The following is a 12,672-nucleotide window of genomic DNA, read 5'->3' as shown; positions in this document are numbered from 1 at the left end:
TGGTACAGTTTAGACACAATTAGGGTAAAACTCAGAGGCAAAGTACAGGCTTAGCTAATCTTTGAGCCTTTCCTTGTAATTAACTGAATAATCCACAAAGGCAGTACCACAAGCAGCTGTGCATCAAGTCATGTAAATTCATTTAGCACGAGAATATGTTTCACAGGAAGGCTCAAGGGAGGCTGGATCAAGGCCCTTGATTTGGATGAGGAAAACAGGAAATAGTTCAGCAGAAAACATGAGAAAAAATAAGCCGAGCGTTAATAGATCAAGAGTTTTACAGCAGGCTTTATACAACAAGTCAAACAAATACAGGCTAGGGAATACGTGAGAAGTTTTGTATGTAGTTTCCCACTTTAGAGCTCACAAAGCACATCTTCTGTGTAAAAATCCAGCCTGAATAAGGGTTTATGAGCAGCACAGATTTGAATCAGTTATATAATTTGTGTATCTGATGGTTTTCAGTGTGTTTGAGTCTGCCTGAGTCCACTGAGGGATACAGGAACAGGATAATTTACACAGTATGGTTTACTTCAGGCTTATTTGGTGTTCCAAAAAAATGTTCCACTGGTGAGTCATGGTGTTTCTGGACTACGCCTACCCCCATTCTTTTATGCTTCCTCTTTTGTCTGTGCTGCCGTCTCTGCCCCTCATCATGCCACTCTTATGTTTCACCACCCACCAGGGTATCAATCTGGCTATAACATGCAGTTACATATAGACTTTTGGAGGAAAAATGAGATGTGTTATGATGAAGTTCTCACTCAAAGTTAACCTCAGAATTCCAAAAATCCCCACTACTTTACCAATGCTGCTACAACTGGTATGAGAGGAATATTTTACTGGAGGGAAGGCATTCCAGCATTTGATTCTGGTTGGTGTATTTTTTTCTGTCCAGCTGAGGGAGGAGAAAGAGGGAAAAGACATCTGGGACGGACTTGGATGTAGGGTGTGCCCGCCTTTATATAAAAAAGTTCTGCCCATGATTTCTGCACAAACCCCTCTTTTCATCCTCTCAAGCCACACACATCCTCATACAGCTCTGGTAAGTGGAAATATGTCTTTAAAATTTATCATTTCAAATATAGCAATGATTATTTTTGCACTGAAGTTGCCAGAGAATTTGAAACTAAAAATGTACAGTACGATTTTCTGAAATTAAACATATGAATGAAGTTTTGGGTGTGGTTCATGCTCTGTGTGCTGCATCTGAAGAGGTCCACGATGGAAAATCAGGGCCTTTTTTACAATTTAGTACAAAGCTGTTTCAAAGTTGTGCAAAAAAAGGAGAAGTTAAGTGAGACTATTGGCAACATCTGATGACAATTATAAGGCCAAATGAGTTTGAAAGCTGTGTTAAGATGTTGTAACAGTCCGCTACCATTAAAGTTTGCTTCTTTTTTGGATCATTTGCTTTGTTAACACCAGTAGTTGCAGTTTTGTAGTATTTTTTGTCGGGTACAAAGAAAACATAAGTCAATTAATCAGTTCTGTTGAATGCTGATCATCCAGTACAGAAAAGTTCTTGCATGCAATACCATAATTTTGTCTAAATAAATTATCGAACACTGAACTCAACTGTCAACAAATCTTCTTCTAGCCACCATGTCACTCATTCAGGCAATGGAAATCCTCAGGAACATCTTTGACAAGTACGCTGGGAGAGACGGAGATGCAAAGAGTTTAACCAAGGCAGAACTCTCAGAGCTGCTCCGCAATGAAATACCTTGCTCAGGAGTGAGTTAAAAAGATTGCAAAACAGAGCCTTAAATGCCATTTAAGCCACTTTTAGGATATACTTGATGGTCTACTTACCTGTTGTAATGTCTGTCTTTATCTCAGGCTCCTTCTCAAGCCGCATTGGACCAGTTCTTCAGCAACCTGGATTCTGACAGGGACGGTGTTGTTAATTTTACAGAGTACGTCACCTTCGTAGCAACCCTCACTATCATTTGCAATGAGTAATAAAGACTCTGACCATGATGTTTCACAGTTTTCTTATGGGGTTTATTTGTACCAAATAAAATGATAAAACTTATTGTCTGCTGTGGATTTGTTTCATTAACTTTTATAATTCAAAGGACTGTTGAGAAAAACTCACTAGTGCTTCAGAATATGAGCCGGGGGGAACATTAGATGAGTCAAAAACTTTTTTCCCCCTGTGACTGACTGTATGAGTCATAAAATAAACTTTTCTGAATATTATGCTTTTTCATATTAAGTCTATCTCTACTCTGGTATCCTGTTAGTATGAATGGCACATGTTTAGTACATCATTTTATACCCACAATCATATATATCCAGCTTTATTCCATGAAATTCTTACACTTTTGCGGTGGCTCTCAAATGGTGTGGTGAGGCACACTGGTGTGCTTTGAGGTAAGTCTTGGTGTGCGATCGGAACTTGTACAAACACTTTTTTTACTATGAATTTACAAAAACATGGAAGATATTCTAAGACATTGCAAAGAGGTTAATATTTATAGACATGGAAATGGTGTGGGATATTGGTTTGAGCTTAGGCGTGCCATAGGAAAAAGAAAAAACAAAGTTTTGAATCCACTCTAATAGAGCGTTGTTTCCCAGCACGGAGTCCAACAGCGCCTGGGGTAGGGGGGCACCGCCTCTGTCCAAGTTAATGTAGCCAAAATTAGATTCTGATGAGCACTATAGAATGATTTTTTAAAAGTATATTACATTCAATCAAATTGTTTAAAGTTGTACTAAAAGGAGTTAAGTAAGTAAGATAATTTTATTATAATGGGTACATTAGATTTACATTAATTATTTTTCACAGTAACTATGCAAACATGATTAAACTCTGCCCAAAAAACACTGGGTTTGCACTGTAAGGTGGGCATGGTGCCTTTATGCTTAGAGCCATTAAATTCAGCTCTTTGTTATTATTTTTAGGAATCAGAATTTTCCACCAAATTTTCCCAGCAATCCCTTGGGCATTTTAGACTAAAAGTCAGAGGTGTATGAGTGTATGTGGATGTTGCCTGTTCTGCAGTAATCACTGCTAAGATTCTTTTGTGCATGTTCCATGTATTATTGTGGTTAGACACTTTTGCATCATCAGTGAAGTTACACACAGTTAGTGATCATCTGTCTGTGGAAGTGGGCGTGGCTATAATATGATAGGTCTGCCAAACTGAATCGCGGAACCAGCCACGATACCATGGGTGTGATTCATTTGAGAAGAAAAGGCATACAAAATATAGTGTAAAGCCAATGTGTAATAAATGTATTGGTGAGATAATTGCAAAAGAAAGAGTAAATAGTTCTCATTTTTACTAAGCAATTAGTTTAAATATGATTAGAAATTTTAAATGAAAAAATATTCAGTTTATTCGAGTACAATGTCATATTTAGGTCCCACTTTCTCTAGATATTTGGGCCAAACATAAAAAATCAGAGTGCAAATTGTTATCTCAGTTTCACTGAGAAGATTCTATAAGTTGTTTTTTATGGTGTAAGTGCTGTCATGATTTTTGATCATTTAATCATTCATTCTCTGATGCTGTCACACAACGGGCTAAAGTAGCTTTGTAACTTTAATAAGAACACATAAAAACCCTCTGTGCTCTTAAACTGTATGATGTATGGATAAAATCCATAATTATTAATTATTATCAGATTAACACCATAGCTTGACGAGTAAGTGGACAGTGCCCTTTGTCTCGACTTCTCCTGTTTTAAATGCTAATAAAAAGTTTTGAAACCAATCAGGGACATGTCTTTTATGATGGTTTTGTTACTATTTTATAAAATCGACCAGTAATGCAATTTTTCTCAATAATGGACATATCAGATTAATTAATTTCAAAGTCTAGGAAAACAATGGATTAACTTTCTCAATTGACTTACAGCACTACTTGATGTATTAACCAAAGTCATGATGAAGCTCTTCTAAAATAGTTTTCACAAAGGTCTTGTAGACTGTGTGGACCTAATTTCTCAGGTTTTATCACTGAAATAAGTAAAATCCATGTTGACTTTTGACAGTAATGTATCACTTTTTCTTCTACATGGGTTTTAGGGGAGCCAAGCTTTTCTTGGATACAAGCAGAGGGACTCCAAGGAAGAAAAGGTTGAGAACCAGTGCTCTAGGGTGCCTTACAGCAGATCTTAATCTACATGTAACTCAGGAACTTACCTGATCTTAGAAACCAAAAAATGTTGAGATCTATCAAATTAACACAGGCTGCTGGAAAACTAGGATAAATACAATCCACCATAGTCACTGTGAGATTTGTTCAGCTCCCTGTAACGGATACAGGGGAAAAACAGGAGGAGGAACTTGCATAGATGCCAACTGTTACATAACGAGAGTGTCAGTACAACTCTAATGCTGTGAAATGGTCTTAAGATTTTTTTTATTTGGGAAACTTGTTTAAAAAATCTTGAATTAGAAAAATTTGTGTCAGTTTATGTATAACATCTAACACTGCTGTCATTATAATATGAATACTCAAGTATATTAACAAATGTTGATGTTTCAAACAAAGAAACTTTGAGAGTTGGACATTCTCTTGATTATTCAGACATGGAAGTAATCTTTATACACCTGTTCAGATGTCAGTAAAAGCGTGGTGTGTCCTCTTACATCAAATATGGTCATCAGTGACTTATTCACCGTAGGCACTTCATTCAGTCTCTCCACTGCTGCCCCCTTGTGTCCAAATGTTTCATCTTAAAAAGCCCAGCCTTTTAATTTTCCTTCCCTGTGCCATTCAGTTTATTGAATAATGACAAGAAACAGATTACACTCAGTTTTCTTGAACAAGTACAATAGAGTGAGTAAAGTTAACAGTGGCTTCACATTTCTGGCTAAAATCTAAAGAAATACAGACCATAGAAATACAGAGAGGCAATATTTCTGCAAACATACGGTATCACTCAGTAGAACAGACTTTGTTCACTAGCTTGGGTTTTGCAGCCAAATACTATTTTTTGAAAATATAGGCAAAAAAATTGTTGAAAAGGGGTTGCAAATGGCAAAAATAAGTCTGAAGTGGCAAACATGGCCAAAAATGGGTAAAGGGAGTCGTGAAAAGGGGTTAATAGTGGCATAAACTGGTAAACAGCGGCAACAGTAGCTGAAAAGTGGCAAAAAGGGGTAGAGAAGTGGTGGAAATTGTTTAAAAGTGGTAAAACTGATGGAAAATGTGGTGAAACTGGATTTAATATTGGCAAAATGGGCAGAAAAAAGTGGTTAAATATTGTAAAGAAATTGGTTTTAAGTGGCAAAAATGAGCAAAAAAAACTGACAAATAGATGGAAATTTGCAAATAATAGTAGCAAAAGTGGGAAAAGTGGCTAAAAGCTGTTAAAAAGTGCCACAAATAAATGATTTTAACATCAGAACCCAATGATAGTTTGTCACACTTTTTAACTAAAAAAATGAAGTAACTGTTAGCCTGGACGCTATCAACAATGCTGCTCCAATTTTCTGGGTTTGTCAGGGGGCCAGTCAATTCTTTGGACAGACCTGCTCCCACCATCTGACTTTCAAATTTCATTAGGATTACATAACTGCAAAGAAGCTCACTTCTTTTGGAAGCACAGCTTTGATATGGAAGTATTTGCACAGACTTATTCCTGATAAAATAATAAAGATGAATAGCACTCATGAAAAATCTTTGCTGGTTCTGATATGCACAAATGAATGGAAGCATACCCAGCATATTATAAAAGCTGATTTAGAAAGGACAGTCAGTTTACTTTATATGTTCAGACATGAGCAAATGAGAAAAGATACAGAAAAAGAGCGGTGACCTCTGAGTTTACTTTGTTTTTTTGTTTTTTTTTTTAACCAAACCCTCAGTTTGTACTTCTGAATACTAACACATCCTAAGTCATTTTACTCTTGAAGAGTCCTTGTTACTCATGTACTGATGTGAATACAAGGGTGAATTAAAAAAAAATCCTTAACTTTGTAAGATTTCAAGAAACTAAGGTTAGTTAGAAAACTGTGTGGAAAATCTTAAAGAACCAGCTGATTTAAAGGATTTAAAAAGGCTGGAGCACTGAAGTTTTAAAATGCCATGGATTGTTTCAAAGAATGCAGACCTGCCTGTCACACCACACTAGTTTTCTCTTATATCATCACTACCTGATCCCATGCCTTGTCTGAAACCAAAGGCCATTGGTTTAAAGCATTTCCCTTTGAGGGACAGACAGCAGAGAGTGAATCAGAGCAGATGTAAAGTAAAAATACATGTTTGTCTTAAAAGACTTTAATAAAGTTAAATAAAAGTGACTTTGTGTTGAGCTGTAACATAGCTGAGGACTCTGTAGTGCTGCTGCCTGACTCCTATGAGCCCTTATGGAGAACCATGGCATGTGTGTCTGTGTGAGGGAGAGAGAGCTTTTGTCCAAGTCTTTGATGGACAGTTATCAACACCATATTCAAACATACTGTGATTCATGCTCCATTGACTTTTTATGTAAAAGAAAATGCCAGAAATCTTAAAGGGATTTTGATTCTATGTCATTAGTCACTCAGGTGTCCAAGGCGGTGTTTCACATTTTGTACAAGGAACGCTTAGACAGATGTTAGTATTAGGGCCTGTGCCTGAACTGCTGGCTACACTCACAACCTCTGATTCAGAACCCTCTAATCAGTGGTTATTATTGATAGGATATGAAAGCTGATTTCTGCTTTCCTTGGTCATATTGTTTTAAATAGTTGTATGTGTGTCATATTTCCTTTAATCAAGGAAAGATCACCAAGAAACTTAACTAAAACCAATGCAAGGGAATCCTGTCCTGAAATAGGCAGCTGTAGACATGGAAACTTAACCCTTGAAAAGATGAGTCAGATCAGTTTCTCTTCTGCTACTGCCTGCTGACAAAGCTGGTATATTAATTCTCGCCGCTTCTTGATTCTGATTCATCAGTAAAGGAGACGTGGCACTGACAAGAGTGGCGCTGTTCCAAAAGTTTAACTGTTTTCAACTGAGAGTGCTGTAAGTGTGTGGTCATACATTGGCCTTGTATTGAAAATGATCTGCAGGCACTTAAAGCATCAGCTGTGAACACTAGCCCTTCAATACCTGCAATGATTTGCAACAAAAGTACTAAGTGGGATAACGCTAACACTAGCAAACACCAGTGCATGGATTGAAAATGTGACCTTGATTACTGGTGACCTTTAGCATTTGTGAATGCCTCTAGTTTTCCATCTACATAAGCAATATTTAAAAGAACTATATCCTACAGGTATTCGCGTAGGGAGTTTGTGATTGCCCTCAAGGGGCCTTGACAGAGTCACTAACATTTATGATCATTTTGCCCATGTGAAGGCCTCACTAGCTTCCAATGCTAGCTATCCAACTGGTTAACAGAACCCAAAGAACCCCACCACAAGATTGTGACTTTTCATGAAGTTTACTTAGAGTATCCTTGAAACACATCCATCTGGCATGTCAGGTTACGTCATGATAGCATTTCTGCTTTTCACTGATTTTGTTTTTCACTATCCAGGCACTTTTAGGAACTTTTAAACCAAGTGGAATTAATGGATGGTTGCTGATTCTTTCCAGTAAAACTGGTAGTGAGAGTTGATGCAGTTGCTGGATACTGCTAGCATTTTAAGCCACCATTATTATAAAGATGGAGCTGGTGCTTGAAGCAGAATTTCACAGTCTACATTCCAACCCCAACCTCAAGTCACAGGCTTTGTGAAGTGACTGACGAATGATATTTCAGGTACAAATGGCTTTAATAAGTACCTGTCCCAGGGTTAAGCCTTAAAGTGAAGAACGAAGGCAACATGAGTAGGCTTAAAGTAGAACCACTGCTCTTTTACCTCCAAAGGTAACAGGTGAAGTGGTCTGAGCCTCTGATGAAAATGTCACCTGCTTGATGGGTTTCAAGGTGTGTCTTACTGAAATTAGACTATGGGTCAGATCTAAACCTTTCTGGAGCTTGTGCATGTTTGTGTGTAATGCAATAAAATTGCACAAGCTTTACAAAGATGGAGAGGCTTTGTAATGCACAGATAAAAACTGAAACTGGATAGTTAAAAATAAATGCACATAAAATGCCTGAAATGTTCAGTTTTGCACCTAGGTTGGATGATATTTTTGCACATCTTTGATTTTTTCCTTCTTTCTCAGCATGTAAATCATTTATACTAAGCTAAGAATCACTGTTTTGTAAAGTGTTGGGTTGGTATTCAATTTATTGTATTCATTCAATTTTTTTTTTTTAAATTATAAAACTAGTGTAGAAGTTAGAGCTGTTAACTACTAACTTTCTTCAAATCCCATTCATTCCTGATCACTGTACCCCACTTCCTGACCCCCAAAGGACATTCTGGATGACATGATTGCAAACAACCTACAGGCCCCCTGTACTTCATGAGTCCAACACCACCTCCTTGGTCTTTCTGATGTTGAGCTTCAGGTGGTTGCAGGTGGCAAAGCTCTCCGTCATTGTTGCTGATATATCTAACAAAAGAGGAGTCTATGAAAACTTTCAGAGCTGGCAAGAACCAGAGTTGAAATGGAAGTCTGAGTTGAAAAGAGTGAAAAGAAAAGCTACTATAACTATACTAGTTCCTTGGGGTACTCTAGTGTTGCTCTTCACCAGCAGCAGTCCTCTCTTACACACAGGGGCCGGTTAACAAGATCCAGACTGTGTTGTTGGGGTTCAGTTGCGTATCCAGGGGCTTGTTCCACAGGAGGCAGGACTGGATGGTTTAAAAAGTCCAGAAGAAGTCAAAGAACAACTTCTTACAGTGCCTCCTTGTCTTTTGGGTCTGCAGATGAAGACATCCTCCACACTGTTTGAACATTTTTTAAACTATGCTTTAATTTTCATTTAACATGTTTACTTAAATGGCTGTAATGTATTTACAACCTGGGACCAACTCCTTGGTTAAATTACACATGGTAATGATCATGATAAAGCCTGACATGTGGAGAAATATTGCACACAATATTTGGTGATGACGTGTAATTTTACTTTTCTTTGTTATTATATGGTATCAGTCTGATCAGTAACTCAAGCTTGCATTGATGAAGCCTGGGCCTGTGTCTGAGCTCCCAATACAGTTCTCAATGATGCCATAGGCATACATGTCTTATTGCCCTAACTTTTCTGTCACTGGGTCACAGAGTATTTTTATTCCACCACCAGGAGGCTCTCTATCAAATTATTAACAAAAGATGACTGAGGGAGGAGATGAATCCTGGGAGTGATGCTACTGGGTCTAGGTCTGTCATCTTAGGACTTCTGTCAACCTGGTACCTGACAATAGTAGCCTACTGGCTGATGTTGCTAAGCTGTTGTTTTAGTGTTGTGACTCCTGCTTGTAACCTCTGGGTCACAGTTGTTTTTATCTTTTGCCTTCAAAACTGTATTTTTGTCATTTTTTTAGCTAAGATGAACACTTGCTGGCCACATAGATATGATGGGTGTTTACTTAGCCTACACAGGCTGCAGCAGACATACGGTCACACACACTCAGTATTACCCTATACATTAGACACAGCAGTTTGCTGTTATTACATAGTACTATTACACTGTTGGTTCTGAGACGAGCTAATGTTTACTGATGGTGGCGATCAGTGTCAACGCACACATGCACAGAAGCACTGGTGAGCCAGCTGAACTGGTGTTGGATTAACTAGTGATATCCCAGGCAGATATTCAGTTGGGTGTGTTTTTTTTTAAGATTCTTGTTTACCTTCCAAATAACGTTCAGTCAATTAATCAATCAATCAATTTTTATTTTTTGTTGTTATTTAAATTTATTTTAATGTTATTTCAAGACACTTTACAAAGAGGGTGGGTCCAGCCCGTGCTCTTTGTTGTACCTAGCATAAATCCACCATGTGTAGCTAAAGCTCAAAGCAGCATTTAATAAAGTTACACTGGCGGAGAAAAATTTGCTGAACAGCCGTCTGCTGAAGCTGTGTTGTTGTTATGGAATAGAGAGAGTTGCAGAAAAGGACAGGCAGAAACAAACAAACAATGCTTAACATGCAATTACACCGCTTGCCTGCAGAGACATTTACATATTGAGGAAAGTGTTGTGGAGTCACAAGATAAGTTTAAAGCCACGAATACCTGGAAAGAAAGTATAGGTGACTGTGCAGATGCCTGTTCAAAACAATGCAAATGAAGACAACATTGCTGTTTGAAGTCAAATATTTCCCTAAACTTTTATTCTCAGCTTAGAAAAAAATCTCAGTTAAGACTGCTTTAGTGAATTTCAGTATCTTCATTAAAAAAAACTGTAGAATTGGGTTTTCAAAACAAATTTCCCCATGTACCTGAAGATCAGGATCTTCCCTCATAATCTAGACTGAATCAAGTTCACACCATTATACATGTTGTGCTCGGTGTTAATGGTCGAAAGGCATTGTGTTAAAGGGAAAACAAGAAAGAATGTGTTCATGCCTCTAGAAAATTGGCATCCTTCTGTAGAAAGGAGAGAGGAAGGGAGGGGGATTCAGGGTGTGTCTCTCTATATAAACAGGTTAGGCTCTGTGCTCCATACCCAGATTCTCCTCTTCTTCTTTCTCAAAACAAGTTGTCAGACAATCTGGTGAGTGAAAATATTTTCATATCATTTTTAGATTTTTTAACCAAATAGCTGAATACTGTAGATTTATGTAGCTCCAGGGGAAGAGAGCATTTTTAGTTTTGTTTTTATGTGCGATGCCTTATTCTGGGTTATTCATCTTTGGCTCATTCCTGGTTGGATTGTCTAGAGTTAGTTCAATCCAGGAATGATCATACAACTGCAAATAAATGCATTCACTCTGATCTAAATACTGTTTTCTTGTTTCAGCCACCATGTCAGAACTCTGTCTGTCAATGGGGCTCATCATTGACACCTTTGAGAAGTACAGTAAAAAAGAAGGAGACAAACAAACTCTGACCAGAGGAGAACTTTCAGAGCTGCTCCACGATCAAATGCCCATCGCTGAGGTGAGTAAGAAAGCTTTATGAATATCTTTTTGACATGATATGGGTGTTTCTAACTCAAAACCACTCCTTTTTTCTTCTCTCATTAGTGTAAATGCCAGCATGAAGTATGTGAGTTCTTCCAGAAGCTGGATCAAGACAAGGATGGGGTTGTTGATTTTCAAGAATTCATGGCCTTGGTATCAGTCCTCACCATCATCTGCAAGGGAAAATAAATAATTTGGGCCACATGTGTTTGTAACTCTTTACTGAATAAAAAGAATGACCCTACTTGCATCAGTATCACTCAGATTTTTTATATGGAACTAAAAGTATGTATTTTTCTTTCTTTTCCTGCATTTTCCTTTTTCCTGTTCTGAAAAGGCTGATTTACTCAAACACTCTGAGTGATATCAAATTTGCTGGCTAAAAGTGTAATGATTTTGAATCCCAGACAAAAATGATGAAGAACTGAAAACATATCTGCAATTTGTGATTTTTATGTATTCTTGGGTAAAATTAGACATAATAAGACTTCAAGCTCACACTGTATCTGTTCATTTCTTACATAAGTGTGACAGATCGTCAAATGCTCTTCATTCAACTCATTCCAGTGTTTTTGCAACTGTGATTTTTCCCTCAGGGCTACCGGGGGCAAATTTTTCAGAACTTGCTGAACTGCTCATCATCCAAATTCCTGTCACAGGAGAGAACATGTGGCTGTAAATACCTGTCTTAAAAAAAGCTAGACAAACCTCACCATGATCTGCACTTTTGATTCGGTACACAGGCAGAGCCAGGGGGGTGGCTGACAGGGCTTAATGTATGCCCTGATTGTTTTCTCAAAAGCCCCAGATCTTCTGAGTTGCTGCAGAGTGTTACAATAGCTTAATGCAAAAACACATAAATGAAAAGAAACACATGCACCCTGCTGATCACAACATGGAAATGTCATTCTTGTAGCCAAACGGAAGAAAACTAAATTTCTTTATTTACTTAAAATAAGCCTTTTCTTCATACATATGAGATAGATAGATAGATAGATAGATAGATAGATAGATAGATAGATATAAATACGCACACTGTTTGGCGCCTCTCATGTTATTGACAGATAGCTTGACAGGCAAACACTACCTATGTGTCAACCAGAAGGCTAGCTTAGGAGATAGCTTAGCTGACAGGAAGTCGAGCTCAGTGGGTGGGCTCTTGTCTGATGTTAGGTTGATCCAAAGTTCGGTTGAGACAGCGATTTTAATTTGGAGGCCACCACAGATTGGCTTCAAAAGCCTATTGTAATCAAACGCTTAATGTTACAGAGGCCTTGGCCAATTCTATTTACAGTCCGTATCCGAAATCACTCATCCATTCCCTACTCCCTATTCGCTATAAAGTGAGCAGCATATAGTGGACTATATAGTGGACTTAACTTCAAAACACAAAAATGATTCGGACACTACTCTGGCCGTGGGCAATGATGTCATCGCTGTCTCACAGTTCAAACGTTTAGCAACAACGGCTCGTAGATTTGGATGACAACAGCTGAGGATCGAAATTAACAGTAGAATTTTACTGAAAACTAATTCTAAACGTAACATATTTTCACAAAAAATTAAAATACTAATAGATAAAAAGTTTTGTCTTTAGTGGTAAAATAGTATACATGTTTGTGTGTATTGTCATCACTTATTTTTGCATAAAGATGATGGTCTCATGTCTTGTAATCATCATAGGGGGGAAAGTTACTCC

At 37.8% G+C, this 12,672-nt stretch overlaps 2 protein-coding genes across 2 annotated transcripts; both read left to right on the top strand.

The window, feature by feature from the left end:
- The first annotated feature begins 688 nt into the window (after nucleotides 1–688).
- LOC121513887 (ictacalcin-like) lies at nucleotides 689–1,993 on the top strand. Its single transcript, XM_041793904.1, has 3 exons — nucleotides 689–1,045; nucleotides 1,601–1,737; nucleotides 1,843–1,993. Exons 2-3 carry the CDS (start codon nucleotides 1,606–1,608, stop codon nucleotides 1,963–1,965), a joined length of 255 nt encoding a protein of 84 aa, XP_041649838.1. The 5' UTR covers nucleotides 689–1,045; nucleotides 1,601–1,605; the 3' UTR covers nucleotides 1,966–1,993.
- An 8,541-nt stretch (nucleotides 1,994–10,534) lies between these two features.
- On the top strand, nucleotides 10,535–11,208 carry LOC121513150 (ictacalcin-like). Its single transcript, XM_041792706.1, has 3 exons — nucleotides 10,535–10,564; nucleotides 10,811–10,950; nucleotides 11,037–11,208. Exons 2-3 carry the CDS (start codon nucleotides 10,816–10,818, stop codon nucleotides 11,160–11,162), a joined length of 261 nt encoding a protein of 86 aa, XP_041648640.1. The 5' UTR covers nucleotides 10,535–10,564; nucleotides 10,811–10,815; the 3' UTR covers nucleotides 11,163–11,208.
- The last annotated feature ends 1,464 nt before the right edge of the window (nucleotides 11,209–12,672 follow it).

The sequence above is a fragment of the Cheilinus undulatus genome, linkage group 8 (assembly GCF_018320785.1).
Source record: "Cheilinus undulatus linkage group 8, ASM1832078v1, whole genome shotgun sequence".
In the NCBI taxonomy this organism is placed as follows: Eukaryota; Metazoa; Chordata; class Actinopteri; order Labriformes; family Labridae; genus Cheilinus; species Cheilinus undulatus.
This window is presented reverse-complemented; position numbering and strand designations above follow the sequence as displayed.